This window comes from Callithrix jacchus, chromosome 1 (assembly GCF_049354715.1).
Source record: "Callithrix jacchus isolate 240 chromosome 1, calJac240_pri, whole genome shotgun sequence".
NCBI classification, from domain to species: Eukaryota; Metazoa; Chordata; class Mammalia; order Primates; family Cebidae; genus Callithrix; species Callithrix jacchus.
The window spans coordinates 176,029,559-176,047,416 of NC_133502.1; the positions used below are offsets into that span (position 1 = coordinate 176,029,559).

General features: G+C 52.8%; 1 protein-coding gene across 8 annotated transcripts; it reads left to right on the forward strand.

Annotated features, from left to right (window-relative positions):
* The first annotated feature begins 1,475 nt into the window (after nt 1–1,475).
* On the forward strand, nt 1,476–13,174 carry SLC2A8 (solute carrier family 2 member 8). Of its 8 annotated transcripts, none has more exons than XM_017976273.4 (10): nt 1,476–1,620; nt 1,710–1,872; nt 2,161–2,367; nt 4,360–4,459; nt 6,982–7,178; nt 8,030–8,233; nt 8,389–8,497; nt 10,470–10,643; nt 10,966–11,111; nt 12,648–13,174. In XM_017976273.4, exons 1-10 carry the CDS (start codon nt 1,565–1,567, stop codon nt 12,783–12,785), a joined length of 1,494 nt encoding a protein of 497 aa, XP_017831762.1. In that variant the 5' UTR covers nt 1,476–1,564; the 3' UTR covers nt 12,786–13,174. The 8 variants fall into 8 exon arrangements, with proteins under 8 accessions (XP_017831762.1, XP_017831757.1, XP_002743369.1 ...); XM_017976268.4 differs by having other exon boundaries at nt 12,928–13,174; XM_002743323.6 differs by having other exon boundaries at nt 8,090–8,233.
* The last annotated feature ends 4,684 nt before the right edge of the window (nt 13,175–17,858 follow it).

Sequence of the window (17,858 nt, forward strand, 5' to 3'; positions counted from 1 at the left end):
CATATTCCTTTCTGTATACCCAACTGGCTGAGTCACAGAGTAAATCATCCAAATGCAGTGTTCTGCCCATGGAGTTTGAGGCATTCATCCACTCTCCAAACACCAAGTGCCTACTCTCCAGAAGAGATCATGTCCATTGGGGAAGGACAGAAGTAAATGGGGTATCACAAAGCAGTGATAAATGCTGTAATATGAATACATAACTCAAGCGCTAGATGCTGTGGAAGTACAGAGGGCAGTTGTCTAAGTCTTTAAGATAGTCTTGTGGTCTGGGTGGAAAAATGTTGGTTGCTAGAACCATCAGGTGACTGCAGTATGTCAAATGAGTATCATAATCATACCGGTTAGCATTTGAGTGTTTCACATATATTTTATGTACACTACCTTGCTTCACAACTCTCCTGGAAGATAATGGTCATCCCCACTTAGAGATGAGGAAACACAAGGCCCAGAGAGGGATTACAAGCCAAGCCTCTTACTTCCATGCCCTGGGTCTTTCCAGAATTATACCCGCACTCCACCGCAGCTGCCTGCACCCAGAGCGTCGAGTATGAATTGGGTACAACTGGTGAGATCCAACAGTGCCTCATCATTCGACTTGGGTGCACACGAGGAGAAGTTGCCATTCAAATCCCCAGGGAACTCAAACTTTGAAGGCAGGTAGATGAAGATTCAAGAGGATTCCCTGTGAAGTGAGTGAAACTTAAGAGGGAGCGTGGCGCCCAGATCTGTCACATAGGTGGCGTGGGGGACCCCACCTACCACTGGTCCTCAGCACCTGTAGGCCCGAGCCTTTGGCAATCTGGAAGGCATGAAGGTGGGTTTCGGTGTACAGGGCCACGCCTCCGCCCCCAGCAGCTCAGCTGGAGCGTCTGACCAGTCTCGGCGAGAGGAGAGGGAGGCGGCCCAAGACAGTCTGTTTAGAGGATCTCTCTCCTGCAGAGCTAGGCCCAGGCAGAGGTCGGACGCCTCCAATAAGGCCCCAGGGCAGCGATTAACCCGGGGCAGGAAATGCAGACCTGACCTAGTGATGTCTGCAGCTACTCGGAGTTGGGGGCGAAAAGTCAAGGCTGAGGTCCACGTGCTCCGCCTTCGCCCCGCCCCTACCCTCATTGGTCGAAGCTGGATTGAGAGGAAGTGCCAGGCAAAAAAAAAAAAAAAAATTCCTCCCTCCAACCTCATTGGGTAGCTCAGTTCAGAGGTAGCTCTCTCTTGCCCCGCCTACGAGCTCGCACCACACTCCAATTGGGTGGTTGTGCTCCCAGACGGAAACTCCGCCCCACCTGTACTTAGAGCCGCGCAGTCCTAGGGGCGGTTCCAGCGCGCGTTGCTAATTGATCTATGCTTCCATTGGTCTGCTTTGATATGAAGGGCGGGTCCCAGCGGAGTCGCCAACCCCTCCTTGCATTCCTATTGGCTGCTCCTGCACTACTGTTCCGATTTCGTCCCAGCCCCGCCCCCGCCTCCCACCGCCCATTGGCTGCGAGAGGCCGGTGCGGTCCGCACTCGCGGGGCTCGTTTCGGTTCAGGCGCCGGAGCCGGCAGATTGGCGTTGGCCGTCGATATGACGCCCGAAGACCCTGAGGAGACCCAGCCGCTTCTGGAGCCTCCTGGCGGCAGGTGAGCTGCGGGGAACCCGGTCCCGGACGCGGCCTTGCCCTCCCGCTCCTCCGCGCCCGCTCGGCTCACCCTCCACCCTGTCGCCGCAGCGCGCCCCGCGGCCGCCGCGTCTTCCTTGCCGCCTTCGCCGCTGCCCTGGGCCCACTCAGCTTCGGCTTCGCGCTCGGCTACAGCTCCCCGGCCATCCCAAGCCTGCAGCGCGCCGCGCCCCCGACCCCACGCCTGGACGACGAAGCCGCCTCCTGGTTCGGGGTGAGGCCCCGAACTCACTCCTCCAGCCCCGGGACCCCGTATCCTCCCCTCAGGACGGGCATCAGGCCCCTCTGCCCTCCACCCCTCCCCTCAGGACGAGCGTCGAGCCCCTCTGCCCCCAACTCCTCCCCACGAGATGGGCATCCGACCCCTCCCCACGGGACGGGCGCTGGGCCCCGTCTCCCCTGCCTGGGGTCACCCACTTCCCTCTGAGCCCGCGGCGGTGGGCGGAGGGCGAGGACGGGCCGCAGCTTCGGCGCCTCCTCCTCACCCGCCGCCCGCCCCCAGGCCATCGTGACCCTGGGCGCCGCGGCAGGGGGTGTGCTGGGCGGCTGGCTGGTGGACCGTGCCGGGCGCAAGCTGAGCCTCCTGCTGTGCTCCGTGCCCTTCGTGACCGGCTTTGCTGTCATCACCGCGGCCCAGGACGTGTGGATGCTGCTGGGGGGCCGCCTCCTCACCGGCCTGGCCTGCGGTGTTGCCTCCCTAGTGGCCCCGGTGAGTGTCCCGTCTCGCGAGTGTCCTGTCTCAGAGCCTGAGACCAAGGAGGAGTGGGACAAGCCGCTCCCCAAATCTGGATGCGTGGCTCCCCTGCCGGGACCTTCTGGGTGCCAGGCCTGAAGTCCCTTTGTTATCTCGTAGTCCTTCCCTTCGACCCTGGGAGGGAGCCTGCTATTATGTCCATTTTACACTGAAGTCATGACATGGAGTCTTGGAAAGATGAAGTCCTTTGCCCAGGCAGTGTCCACAGCTAGACAGAGGAGAAGCAGTTGCTGGAACCCAGGGTTGTCCCACTTAGCTGTGCCCCTCTTTTGCTCTGCAAACCTGCAGATGATCCACAGGAGCCCACTCCTCACATTATGCTTTTCATCCCTGGCTTCCAGTCACTGACTGCAATTAGCAGGAAGTTCCTGTCCTGATTTGTCCTGGGGTTGCTGCTGACCTCTGCATTCCCCTTCCCTTCTCACAGACCAGCCCCTCTGGCTTCCCCATCTTCCCCTTCTCCCTCTCATGACCCAGGCTGCCCACATCTGGGTCAAATCCCAGCTCTGCCACTGGCCTGAGCAGTGCCTCCCTGGGCCTCAGTTTCCCTCTCTGGAAAACAGGGATTGTGACATTAGCCTCTGAGGTAGTGGTCAGGATTTACTACAAAGTAGATAGTATCTACTTTGCATGGACAGTCCCTGGCATGGCTTGTGGAGGACTGGACCCTGACAACTGGGTGACCCGTGAACTGCCCCTGGTCATGAGCTTAGACAATACCTCACCCGAGTGAGGTTGAAAGCAGCCACTCAGTGCTCATTTCACCAACATTTGCTAAGTAGCAGCAGCAGCTGGACTGAGACGGAATCTTGCACTGTCACCCATGCGGGAATGCAGTGGCATAACTGCAGCCTCTACGTCCTGAGTTCATACAATTCTCTTGCCTCAGCCTCCCGAGTAGCTGGGATTACATGCACACACTACCATGCCCAGCTAATGTTTTATATTTTTAGTAGAGAGGGTTTCACTATGTTGGCCAGACTAGTCTCGAACTCTTGACCTCGTGATCCACCTGCCTCGGCCTCCCAAAGTGCTGGGATTACAGGCATGAGCCACCGAGGCCTGGCGTCTTTGGTTTTTTTAACTGGGCAGAAACACACCTGTGTTAGGGCCTAAACTATGGAATAACCTTAGATGATGGGTGAGGACCTGGTGGTCTGTGGGCCCAAGAGGGAGCAGGGGCAGCCACTGGTAGTGACTAAGGTGGAGAGTTCCTACTTCTGATCCAAGGCCACCACTCAAAGCGTGGGTCTCAGGCTAGGATTCTGGGTGGGCATCACCTGGAGCTGGTTAGCAAGATGGAATCTTTCCCCTGCCCAGACCTACTTGCATCAGAATCTGCATTTTATCCAGGGTGTCTGTGCACATTAAACGAAGGCTTGAGACGCTCTGTGCCCATGGCCTCTCGCCATCACACGCAGCCCTCTCCATTACCCTTAATCCTCTTTAAACACCTGCCACAGATGATTCAGTGGTGGGGACCTAAGGATGGCTCTGCTCACCTGGGCAGGTTCCACTAAGGGCCCTCAGGGCCTGCTGTAACCCCAGTGAGGACTTTCCTCAGCTCTGAATGGCTGAGATTTTTTAGTTTTAAGAACTCTTGGAGGGCCGGGTGCAGTGGCTCACGCCTATGATCCCAGCGCTTTTGGAGGCCGAGGCAGGTGGATCATGAGGTCAAGAGATCAAGACCATCCTGGTCAACAAGGTGAAACCCCGTCTCTACTAAAAATACAAAAAATTAGCTGGGCATGGTGGTGCATGCCTGTAATCCCAGCTACTCAGGAGGCTGAGGCAGGAGAATTGCCTGAACCCAGGAGGTGGAGGTTGCGGTGAGCCGAGATCACGCCATTGCACTCCGGCTTGGGTAAGAAGAGCGAAACTCTGTCTTGAAAAAAAAAAAAAAAGAACTCTTGGAGCCCAAGTAAAGCCTCATCTTATTGCTGGCAGGTCTACATCTCCGAAATCGCCTACCCAGCAGTCCGGGGGCTGCTCGGCTCCTGTGTGCAGCTGATGGTCGTCATCGGCATCCTCCTGGCCTACCTGGCAGGTATAGTTGTCATTATCTCTTGCTTCCTGTTCGTGGTCATGTGGCCATTTTACAGATGTGTAAACAGAGATTCAGGGAGGTCAAGGGACTTTTCTGAGGTCACACAGCCAGTGCCCAATGTGCCAGGCTCCAGATCACCTTCCTGGGACCTTGGGATAAGTGGGTCTGAGTTCCAGGGAGAGCTGGAGAAGGTGATATCCTCATCTTCCCTGAAGCCCCCTCTAGGGGTGTAGGAAGGGCTGACTGGTTAGGGTAGTACCTTACTGTGCAGTGACAAACCAGAGGGCTCCAGAAGTGGGTGGGTCCCTGTAAAAATCTTCAGCCCAGGCGCCTGAAGGGCTGAGCAAGTACCCTTGAGAATGTCAGTGCTGTATTCACCATGTTAGTGAGTTGCAATGTGAAGAAGGCCAGTTCCTGGGAACCCCAAGGGGCAAACCTGGGCCAGCATGAAGAAGCTTTAGGAGAAGCAGCGTCAGCATGAAGAAGCTTTAAAAACAGGGTGGCCAAGGGTGGTGGCTCACGCCTGTAATCCCAGCACTTTGGGAGACCAAGGCGGGCAGATCACAAGGTCAGGTGTTCGAGATCAGCCTGGCCAATATGGTAAACCCTGTCTCTATTCATAATGCAAAAATTAGCCAGGTATGGTGACACCTGCCTGTAATCCTAGCTACTCAGGAGACTGAGGCAGAAGAACTGCTTGAACTCAGGAGCTGAGATTGTGCCACTGCACTCCAGCCTGGGTGACGACAGATCAAGACTTTGTCTCAAAAAACAAAACAAAACAAAAAACAAGGGCAGACTTCAAATCTGACTGTCCTGGGTTTGGTGATAGCCTCTCCTACTTGCTATGTGACCTTGGCCAAGTCACACCACCTCTGGAAGCCTCGGTTTCCCTGACTTGAAATGGACATAACCTCTAGTCCAGTACCTGTCCATTAAATTAAGTGACACATGAAAAGTGCCTAACAGTGGGTTCCAAATGAGAATTGTCAAGGGATGACCTGAGAACCACGGGAGACCTTCAGGGTAGGAGGCCTCAGGGGCCTGACAGGCTGTGGACTAGCCCAGTGCACAAGCCCTCTGCATCTTCAGGGTGGATGATATACAGGTCTTCAGTCTTTCATTTTTACCCATTTAACCACCCTACCTAATTCAGAATCCTGTCTGGCTACTTTGGGAGACGAGTAAACCAAAGCCCCCATGTGTGCAGGTGTTGACATTCATAGTTTGGGGGACAGGTACTGGGTGTCCCTCCACCCATGGCATTATCTTCCAAGCATCTTAACATGTACTTATTGCTTCTCCTGCCTTTCACCAATCAATTTCTGTCAGTTTTGATCCACTGGGGTGGGTGAACTCTGTTAACCTCACAAAGTGACATGGTGACACGTTTGCTTCACATTGGGGCAATAATGTTCCCACAACTAGACTTCATGGAACAACTGTCTGCACCCCAGCACAGAAAAACAATAGGATATCGTGTCGATCTTAGAGATATTTTTTCACTGGGAACTGGGGATGGGTAAGCCTTAGGCCTGGGAAAAATTAATAATTAGAGCAGGCCAGGTGCAGTGGCTCACAACTGTGATCCCAACACTTTGGGAGGCCAAGGTGGGCAGATCACAAGTACAGGAGTTGAAGACCAGCCTGAGCAATGTGGTGAAACCCCCGAATGTCCATGTCCCATCTCTACTAAAAGTAAAAAATTAGCGGGGCATGGTGATGGGTACCTGTAGTCCCAGCTACTCAGGAGGCTGAGGCAGGAGAATCGCTTGAACCCATGAGGCGGAGGTTGCAATGAGTCAAGATCATGCTATTGCACTCCAGCCTAGGTGACAGAGCAAGACCCCATCTCAAAAAAATATTAATTAGAGCAGCAATGCCCTAGATTCATTTATTCCAGGCCCCTTTGTAAGACAACCTTTTGACTTTATACAAGGCTAGATAATTCTGCACTTATGCTGTCCTTCATATATCAAGACAGCAAAATCCTCTCACCGCTCTACTTTCATGTATACTTTGAATAGATAGTGCATTCAAATGATTCAGCACTCAAGTGCCAGAGTGGGGAGATGTCCAGTGAAAGGTGTCCTCCACCTCTCTCCCTTTCTTGTCTTGGGGAGCCCGCATTGCCTGTTGCTTGGTAGCCTTCAGAGAGTCTATGCATATGAGGGATATGCATATTTATCTTCCCTCCCCTACCTCTTGTACAAATGGTACCACATCATACCACGTGGACACGCAGCAAGCATTTCATCCTTTGTTTCATGGCTACATAAATGTTTCGCTGAACAGACGTAGCCTAGTAATGTCCATGTTGCCATGCCCACCATCACTTCTACTGCTGGTGTGGTTGGCCGGAGCCAGGTGCCTCATGAACAATTGTGATAATGTCAGTAGCAAACATGAGGCAGATGTGCAGAGGCAGCAGGGCCCCATCTCTAAAGCTGAGTCTCTGAGGCTGGCAAGGCCCAGGCTGGCTTGCCCTGGCTCTGACGCCAGCCTCCCCTGCCCCACTGCAGGCTGGGTGCTGGAGTGGCGCTGGCTGGCTGTGCTGGGCTGCGTGCCTCCCTCCCTGATGCTGCTGCTCATGTGCTTCATGCCTGAGACCCCACGCTTCCTGCTGACTCAGCACAGGCGCCAGGAGGCCATGGCCGCCCTGCAGTTCCTGTGTGGCTCCGAGCAGGGCTGGGAAGAACCCCCAACTGGGGCCGAGCAGGTGAGAGGCTGGAAGTCAGAGCAGACAAGAGTGGGACAGCAGTTAGGGGAGGGTAGCACTGCCTGTTCCTAAGGCCACACACCCAGGAGGGCAGGGGACGGGGAGGTGCCTGTCCACCCTCCACCCTCAGCGAGGACAGGCCCAGAGTTGTCCTGTCTTTGAGCAGGCGGAGACAGCTGGAGCCCCACGGAGCTGGGCCCTAGCCTCCAAGGTCACCAGCAAAGCTCGAGCCTTGATCCTTACTGTCCCAGGAAGAGAATAGCCAGGCCTGGTGGGGGAAACAGAGGCAGAGCTGAGGACTTGGATTTAACAAGGGAGTTGTAGGGCAGGGGAGAGGGTTAAAGTCTGGTTTTAGAGTCACCCAGGTATGGGTTTGAAGCCCCCACGCTGCCCCTTACCTGCTGTGTGCCCTTCTGGTCTTTAAGCCTTAGCTCTTCATCTGTAACTTGGGAGTCAGAGTACATGCTTCACGGTGGTGGGCAGGGCTCAGTGGGGAAGGTGGGGCTTGGGAGGGCGGGGCTTATTGAGGAGGGTGGGGTCAGTGAGGAGGACACAGGTCCGTGAGGAGGGTGGGTTCAGTGGGAGGGGAGGGTCAGTGGAGACGGCCAGGTCCAGACCTGAAGCAGGTACTGGATGTGTTGGTGGTGGCAGGGATGAGGGCAGCAGCTTGCTCTTTGCCCAGGTCACCTCTATGTGGCTCCCCCCACCTATCAGAAAGTGCCCTGGGTAGGTGAGGGTCTTCTCACCTGACACATGGGGAGGCTGGGACTTGTCTGCACACCTGAGGAAAGAGGGGCCACTGGGATGAGCCGAGACTCACTCTCCAAGCCCTTAGGACAATGGGCCCACAGAGGGGAGCTCCTTGCAGGAGGGAAGAGAGAGATCCTGATGGCCAATCTCCGTCAGAGCAGGGCTTCCACCTGGCCCTGCTGTGGCAGCCTGGCATCTACAAGCCCTTCGTCATCGGCGTCTCCCTGATGGCCTTCCAGCAGCTGTCGGGGGTCAACGCCATTATGTTCTATGCACAGACCATCTTTGAAGAGGCCAAGTTCAAGGTAAAGGGGCCTCTGCCTGGCAAAGCCTGGTCCAGCCTCCACAGAGATGGAGCTTCCTCCCCCAGCCTAGGGCCCAGCCACCCAGCACGGGCCTGGAGAGGGAGGGACCAAGCTCTCAGCTGACCCTCCTGACACCTTGGCTCCATCTCCCCTAGGACAGCAGCCTGGCCTCAATCATTGTGGGTGTCATCCAGGTGCTGTTCACAGCTGTGGCAGCCCTCATCATGGACAGAGCAGGGCGGAGGCTGCTCCTGGCCTTGTCAGGTGAGGGCTTGACCCGGTGCAGGATGGGTTCCCTGGGCCAGTCTCCCCGCCATGGGCTAGAGGGCCTTTGCCAAGGCCACCACATTGCAGGAGGAGGACAGGGGGCATTTGTGATGACAAACATCGTGGACTAATGTGGCCATGATTTGACGGCAGCTCACCACCAGGCACTCGCAGCAGGCCTCTCCGCACTAGCGGTGCTCCCACACCATGCCTTTAACCTCTGTGGTGAACCCACCAGAAGGCACCAGCACGGGCCTAGCTTATGATGGGGAAACTGAGGGCCAGGAAGGTGAAGTGACTCAGTGTAGGGCACCCACATGTTGGGAGCCAGATGTAGGGCTGTGGAGGCCCCACAGGGTTGTGGGGTGTCCATTATGCTGTGTCGGTGCAGGATACAAGAAGTAAAGAGACAGGACATTGAAGAACTAGTGAAGAGCATCTGGACTTGGGGCCACACCACCTGTGAGCGGAGATCATCGGTGGCGGCCCCCAAATGCCCAAGAGCAACTGTATTTATTAGGTACAAGCAGGGCACAGGGTTGTGAGTGAGGTCATCATCTATAGGCTTAGTAATAGGGCATACATAATCACGTGAGTTACAAGTGAGGGGACCACCCCATTATGTCACCTGAAGGGGGGGGCGCGCGCAGCAGGGGGCTGTGAAGTGTGCAGTAGTAGGGGGCCGTGTACAGAAAAGGGCTCCCACCCCCATTAGGTCACAGAGGCTAGGAGGTGGGCTGTGCGCAACAGGTGTTGTGCGCAACACTTCTTATTTGGGGGCTGGAGACTTCAAAGGATTTCTAATAGAAGGATATCATAAGCTTAATGCAGTGGGAGCTGACAGACTTGTGTTCTTAAGATATTTATTGGAGGATTCTTTGAGCTAGCACAGAAGCGAGAAAAAACTGACAAGATGTACAGCCGCCGTGACTGGTCACAGCAGAGGGGTTCTTCTCCCTCGGTTACTTCCAGGATCTCAGGCCTGAGGCCTACTTTCCACAGGAACTGGATGCAAGGTACTACAACTCCTTTATCAGGAGGAGAGGCTCTTGCTCCAAGCCTGCCATACAGCGTATGCCCTTTCAGGCAGGGACGCCGCCGCTTGGGTCTTTGGTTCTCATCCTGGTCTGGTTGTTTTCCCATGTACTGCTTCTGTTCTGTGACTGCTCTAGGCATTCCTCCTACTATAAACTACTCTGTGGTTATATTGAAGGATTCTATAAATCAGCACTAAATGTGTCAGTACAGCTCCGACTATAATACCTAAATGATTATACAGAAAGATTATATAGAACTAAGTATGCTATATATATGTAAGCAGTAAGTTACACTTCAAGCACTAATTCTGTAAACTAATATATGATTATATATGAAGGATTATATAAAGGAAACAGCTGAGCAATAACACTATAAACTAAGATATTCTTCAGGCACTAGTTGTGCCTTGGGTCAGGACAGTTCTCCTTCCTCGGTGCCCATGGGGGATGTTACCCACAACTCAGGAGCTTGTGGTCCTTTTGGGCAAGTGACTTGACCTCTCTGAGCCTCAGTCTCCCCCTCTGGGAAATGGGGGTAATAGCAGCGCCTCCCTCCGCGCTGTTGTGAGGAGTGGCAGGTGATCCACGTGAGGCCTTCAGCAAGAGCTGGGTACAGACATTTGGTCCTCAGTGGCTGCTACAAAGGCGACCGTTGGGGCTGGGGGTTGCCCGCCGCTGCTGCTGCTGCCACTGCTGCACCCCTGCTGCCTCAGGCCAGAGGGTCTACTCTAGGAACGTCCTGTAGTTCACTGAGGTGAACTTCCACGGAGGGGTGGCTGCCACCCAGTCAGGGCTCCTGTGGCCAAGGTGCCAGAATACCAAGCTGGCCTCTCTCTGGGAGCCAGACCACCCCCCACCAGTGTCCAGGCCACACTGCTGTGCCCTGGGCCGTTCTCCCAGCGCCCCATCCACTGCTGCCCTCCTACCTGCAGGTGTGGTCATGGTGTTCAGCATGAGTGCCTTCGGTGCCTACTTCAAGCTGACCCAGGGTAGCCCTGGCAACTCCTCGCATGTGGCCCTCTCAGCGCCCGTCTCCACAGAGCCTGTTGATGCCAACGTGGGGCTGGCCTGGCTGACTGTGGGCAGCATGTGTCTCTTCATTGCCGGTAAGGGGCCCATGGGAGACTGGGCGAGGAGTGGGAGGTGATCCCCCAGCCCTGCTCTGGCGGTCCTGGGCAGCTGGGGTCTTCCCCAGCTCACCTCTCGCATCGTAGATCTCAGGCTCTGCGCTGATAGCTCTGACCACACACAGATCTGAACTAGGCCGCTCTGCATTCCTTTCACTGAATCCCCTGAGCAGCTCTCTGAGCAGCCCACACTGGGATCCAGCACCCCTCAGCCCTACAGGCTGGGAAGCTGGGTCTCTTGGCTCTGCGGCAAGCCAAGGAGCCCAGCCTGTGGGCCCTGACGCCTGTCTCACTCCCGCAGGCTTTGCCATGGGTTGGGGGCCCATCCCCTGGCTCCTCATGTCAGAGATCTTCCCTCTGCACGTCAAGGGCGTAGCAACAGGCGTCTGCGTCCTCACTAACTGGCTCATGGCCTTTCTCGTGACCAAGGAATTCAGCAGCCTCATGGTGAGCGCAGCCCTCGGCCGACTGCATGTCAGAAAGAAGCACTTTCTAAAACCATTTGTATGGCAGAAGACCCATGGGTGGGGCCATACACACAGGCTGAGCGCCACCATGCCTGGGCCACTGGCCATCTTGGGCAAGGCAAAGTGGAGGCAGATGGGCTGGGCCAGATGGGGAACCCAGGCTATGACCCCTCAGGAGTCCTTGCCCATCTTGGCAGTCAGATGGCACAGCTGGCCTCTCCCCTTAGAGACTGTCAGGAATGTGGGCCTTGAACCTAAGGTCTACATGGGAAGAGCTGACAGGACTGGGCTCCAGCCCCACCCTGGCTGTGTGACCTTGGGTATGATGCTTACCTTCTCTGAGCCTGCTTCCTTGGCTGAAACTAGAGGAGAGTAACAGCAGCTTGCTCTCAAGGCTGATGGGAGCATCCATTCAGCTCATCATTTTGTTGCCTTCTCACGGATGAACTAGCACAGGCATGGTCCCTGCCCCAGGGCTTCCCAGCTGACAGAGACAGCTCTGGAGTAGATGATCTGGTGGTTTATACAGTCATTTGTGCCCTCAGGTCTCCTGACATGTGCCATGTCCAGCCCTATGCAAGGCACCAGGGACAGCAATGAACAAGATAGGCAGAGTCCCCTTTATGAAAAGGGCTGGAAAGGCCATGGCAGTGGTGGGAGAATGAACCCCAGTGGGGCTGGGTTAGGTCAGTGAGGGGCCAGCCTGGAGTCTGTGCAGAGCCTGGCACCCACTTAGGCAGGGCTGCCCCGGGCTGATGCCTGGGGTGCAGATGACTTGCTGGGGGCTGGGAGGGGATGGGCAGCAAAAGAGGGAGGAAAAGAAGCCAAGAAGGAAGTGACAAAGGACCTAACAGTGACCTGGGGAGCCAATGTCCAAGAGGCCAGGAGAAGGCCTTCAAGGAGGGAGAGATCACCAGGTCCCAGAGGACGAGGAGCTGAGAAGCACCTTTTTAGTAGTGGGGGAGCACCTTTTTAGTGTGCTCTCCCAGAGCATGTGGGAGAACACAATGGTGGGGGATGGGGGACAGGCTCTAACCAAAGGGGACGGCTTACTCCTGCCTTCATGCCACTAGCCCCAAGAGTACCCGTGTGTTCCTAGAGCTATGCTTGCTCTGCCCTGTCTCGCCCATTCCCACCACAGTCTGAAAGAACCCCCCAGGGGCCTCAGGGTGGGGCCAAAGCTGAGGGTGGAAGGTGGGTCTGTGGGCCCTGGAGTCAGACCTGGAGCAGGCGCCCAGCTGTCACTGGATAGCAGGTCTCTGGCCTTGAGGCAGTCACTTCATTGCTGTGAGCCTCAGTTTCCCAAGCCATACGACCTCGATGCCCAGGCCACCAGACTGGATGCCAGATTATCCTCCCATTTCCCAGAGCTGGGTGGAGGCAGAATGGGTGTGGCCTTGGGCAGGACAGGCTGGGGTCAGAGGACTGGACCCCTGGTGGCAGAGCTGCCTCAGTGATTGCATGGGGCCTCCTGGTTTCCCCCCACGTCCACCCATGGCCTTTCCTCTCTCTGCAGGAGGTCCTCAGGCCCTACGGAGCCTTCTGGCTCGCCTCCGCCTTCTGCATCTTCAGTGTCCTTTTCACCTTGTTCTGTGTTCCTGAAACCAAAGGAAAGACTCTGGAACAAATCACAGCCCATTTTGAGGGGCGATGACAGCCACTCACTAGGGGATGGCGGGAGCCTGTGACTCTGAGCTCCACCCAAGCCCAGAGCCCCTGCCTGCCCCAGGGGAGCCAGAATCCAGGAGCACAGCCCCTTGGAGCCTTGGTTTGCAGGGTCTCTCCTTCGTGTCTAGCTGCCTCCTGTTCCAGTTCCTGCTGCTGCTCTGTGGACTCGGGATTACCTTGGAGCTTTGCAGACCTGCAGTCAGCCCTCCACACATGACACTAAAGCAGCAGAAGGAGAGGTGGGCCTCTGGGATCTTTGTCTTCTGGCTGGAGGTGCTTTTGGAGGTTGGGTGCTGGGCACCTGGTCGCTCCTCTCATGTGGCTGCCTTATTGGGGAGGAACTTTGTTTGCCAAATAAAGATTGACAGAAAACCAGGTCAGTGTCTCTGGGCACTTTGTGTGAGCTCGGTTTGAAAAGGGTTTATTCTTTATTCCCATGACTTCTGGGACTAGACACTACCCAGGACACCCTGTGAATTTACTTTCTTGTGGTCAGCCAAGCTTGCCCTTGGCACCGAGAAGTAATTTCTAGCTCCTTCCTTGGGCTCAGTTCCCTGAGTCTTCAGCCATCAAATCTTGTTGAGTTTAAAAAATAAACAACAAGGGAATCCCATGGTAAAACCCTCGGCTCTACCAAAAATTACAAAATTAGCTGGGTGATCTTCAGACTGAGGCTTAATATGAGCCGAAGCAAGCATGTAGGAGATATGGGGCGGTGGGGAGAGATGGTGGAAGGATGAGGAGGAGGCGAGGAGTAGATAATGGGGAGATGATGAAATGGGATAAGATGATGGGAGGTGGGGGGAGATGATAGGTGGGGGAGATGATGGGGAGGTGGGGGGAGATGATGGGGAGGTGGGAGGAGATGATGGGGAGGTGGGAGGAGATGTTGAGGACGTGGGGGGAGATGATAGGTGGGGGGACATGCTGGGGAGGTGGAGGGAGATGAGGCGGGGGGAGATGATGGGGAGGGGGAGAGATTATTGGGAGGTGAGGGAGATAATGGGGAGGTGATGGGGAGGTGGAGGGAGATGATGGGGATGTAGGGGAGATGATGGGAAGGTGGGGGGACATGATGGAAAGGTAGAGGGAAATGATGGGGAAAGTACATATCAAAATGTGAGCAGTGCTGCCCCACCACTTTACTTTTTGAAAGCTGCCTTGAGAATAAGCTTTCTGGGTCCAAATGATCCTTTGCTCCAGCAAAGCGACTGATAACGTGGCTTTAAGTTAGTAATATATAAAACCCAGACCTTCTTTATGAGTGTGGGGAGGAAGTGTTTACAACATTATGGTTACATAAACATCATTACTGTAAACCCAATGGAACGGACTCAAGGACATAATCCTATGTCAGCCTGTATTACTCAAAAAGGAATATTCTAAGTATCAAGATAAAATGGATTTTTTTCTTATTCTATGTCAGTTATTTAAAATAATGCCAGATTTGGATTTGTACCATTTAAGACATGAGAAAATTAGATTTCTTTTTTCCTGGAGTTTTTGTCTTTTTTTTTTTTTCCTTCTTAAGAAACACGTCATTTTCTTCACCACTTGACTAAGGTCTTTTCCTTCTGTAATATGCCAGCCGTTTTATGGGATTCATTTGTTTCTCCTTGCTGACCTATTATTCTGGGGGACCTGCTGCAAAGCTGTTATAGTAGGTTTCCTTTTCATTGAATTTTTGGGTTAATTTCCCTGTTTCTTGGGTTCCACACCGTGCTCCTTGGATTCCATTTCAATTTGCAGGGATACACCTTCACAGGGCTACCATGTCTGATACCAGTAATTTTTACAGGACAGGTACAGAAGGAGCGAGTTTCTGCATGCCTAAAAAGCCTTTATTTTATTGTCACTTTTTTTTTTCTTTTTTGTAGAGACAAGGTCTCACTATATTACCAAGGTTGGTCTCGAACTCCTGGCCTCAAGTGATTCTCCTACGTCAGCTTCCTAAATTGCTGGGATTACAGGTGTGAGCCACTGTGCCCAGCTTACTGTCATTTCTGGATGGAAGTTTTGTTGTCTTCTCAAACACCCACTGTGGCTAATGAAAAGTATGTTGCCACTTAATTCTTTTGCAGGTTAACTATTTTTCTCCGCCAGTAGCTTTCATAATTTACTACTTGGCAATGTAACATTTCATAGGCATGAATCTAACTGTAGGTTTTCATTTATCCCATTGTAACAGGAAAGGGGTCCCAATCCAGACCCCCAAAAGAGGGTTCTTGGAGCTCATGCAAGAAAAAATTCAGGGTGAGTCCACAGAGTACAGCAAAAGCAAGTTTATTAGGAAAGTAAGGGAATAAAGAATGGCTGCTCCATGGACAGAGCAGCCCCGAGGGCTGCTGCTTGCCCATTTTTATGATTATTTCTTGATGATATGCTAAACAAGGGGTGGATTATTCATGCCACCCTTTTTTAGACCATACAAAGAAACTTCCTGAGGTTGCCATGACATCTGTAAACTGTCATGGTGCTAGTAGGAGTGTAGCAGTGAGGACGATCAGAGGTCACTGTCATCACCATGTTGGTTTGGTTGGGTTTGGGCCAGCTTTTTTTTTTTTTTTTTTTTTGAGATGGAGTCTAGCTATGTTGCCCAGGCTGGAGTGCAGTGGTGCGATCTCGGCTCACTGCAACCTCCACCTCCCAGGTTCAAGCGATTCTCCTGCCTCAGACTCCCAAGCAGCTGGGATTACAGGTGCCTGCCACCACACCCAGCTAATTTTAATACTTTTAGCAGAAACAGGGTTTCACTGTGTTGACCAGGCTGGTCTTGAACTCCTGACTTTGTGATCCGCTTGCCTCGGCCTCCCAAAGTGCTGGGATTACAACTGTGAGCCACCAAATCTGGCCTTGGGCTGGCTTCTTTATTACAACCTGTTTGATCATCAAGGTTTGTATGACCTATATATTGTGCTGACCTCCTGTCTCATCCATGACTTACAATGCTTTAACCGTCTGGGAATGCAGTCCAGTAGGTCTCAGCCTCATTTTACCCAGCCCCTACTCAAGAAGTTGCTCTGGTTCAAACACCTCTGATACCCTGAGATTTTGAATCTCAATACTTTCTTCTGGGAACTTGCTCTTCTTTCACTTCTTTATTCTCACATCCCAGCCCCTGATTTTCTCTGTTCTCTCTCTCTGAAACTTCTAGTAGATACTGTACTTCCTGGCACAGTATCCTCCCTCAATTTTTCACTTATATACTTCTTTTTTTTTTTGAGATGGAGTCTCACCTTGTCATGTAGGCTGGAGTGCAGTGGTATGATCTCAGCTCACTGCAATCTCCGCCTCCTGGGTTCAAGCAGTTCTCTGCCTCAGCCTCTCAAGTACCTGGGATTTCAGATGCACACCACCACACCTGGCTAATTTTTTTTATTTTTTATTTTTAGTAGAGATGGGTTTCACCATCTTGGCCAGGCTGGTCTTGAACTTCTGCCCTCGTGATCCACCCACCTCATTTTCCCAAAGTGCTGGAATTACAGGTGTGTGCCACCACACCTGGCTGACTTATATACTCTTTTAGTGTCTCTGTATTCTAGGAACTTTTTTAAACTTTATCTTATAGCTCTTCTATAAAATGATCTATTTTATTAATCATGTTTTAACATAATTTTGATCCTTTTAAATGTATTTCGACCTATCTTGGTGAATGTTCCATGTGCAACTGAAAAGAATATGTACTGTGCTGTTGCTGGGTGGAGTGTTCTATAAATGTCACTTAGGTCAAGCTGTAATAGTCTGCTTCAGGTCTTCTGTATTAATCAGAGTTCTCCAGAGATTAAACTAATAGTGTGTTTAGGGAGGTGTATGTATATGTAGAGAGAGAGAGATAAAGATATATATATAGAGAGAAATAAAAAAAAGTCAGCACACATCATGGCCAGACACGGTAACTCATGCCTGTGCTGGGAGGCCAAGGCAGGCAGATCACTTGAGGTCAGGAGTTCGAGACCAGCATGGCCAACAAGTTTCTATTAAAAATACAAAAAAAATTAGCTGGGTGTGGTGGCACACGCCTGTAATCCCAGCTACTTGGGAGGCTGAGGCAGGAGAATCTCTTGAACCCGGGAGGTGGAGGCTGCAGTGAGCCAAGATTGCACCACTGCACTCCAACCTGAGCAACAGTGTGAGACCCCATCTCAAAAGAAAAAAAAGAAGAAAGAAAGAAAAGAAATTAGCTCACATGATTATGAAGGCTGAGGTCACAAGATCTGCAGGGTGAGTCAGCAGCTGGAGACCCAGGAGAGCTGATGGTGCAGTTCCAGGCTGGAGATCCAGGAAGAACCAATATCACATTTCAAGTCTGAAGGCAGGAAAAGACTCTCATCCCCACTCGAGATAGCCAGGAAGCATTTTTCCCTTACTTTTGTTCTACTCAGGCCTTCAAGGGATTGAATGAGGCTCACCTCCACTGAGGGGGCAATCTGCTTCACTCAGTCTACTGATTCACATGTTCATTTCATCCAAAACACCTTCACAGAAACACCCAGAATAATACTGGACCAGTCAGGTTGACACATAAAATTAACATCACATCTTCTCCACATTTTCTGTCCACTTGTTATTTTTTATTTTATTTTATTTGAGATGGAGTTTTGCTCACGTTGCCCAGACTGGAGTGCAATTGCACGATCTCAGTTCACAGCAACCTCCACCTCCAGGATTCAAGCAATGCTCCTGCCTCAGCCTCCTGAGTAGCTAGGATTACAGGCATGCGCCACTACACCTGGCTAATTTTTTTATTTTTAGTAGAGATGGGGTTTCTCCACGTTGGTCAGGCTGGTCTCGAACTCCTGAACTCAGGTGATCCACCTGCCTCGGCTTCCCAAAGTGCTGGGATTACAGGCGAGAGCCAGCGTGCCTGGCCAACTTGTTCAATCACTTACTAAGAGAGGGTCGTTGGAATTTCTACCTCTGCACATGTATTGTCCAGTTCCGCAGTTCTGTTGGCCTTTGTCAGGCACTTTGGAGCTCTGTTCTTAGGCACCTGTGCATGTAGAACTGTAACATTCTCCTGATTGTTCCATCCTTTATCTTTAGAAACTGGCCCTCTTTG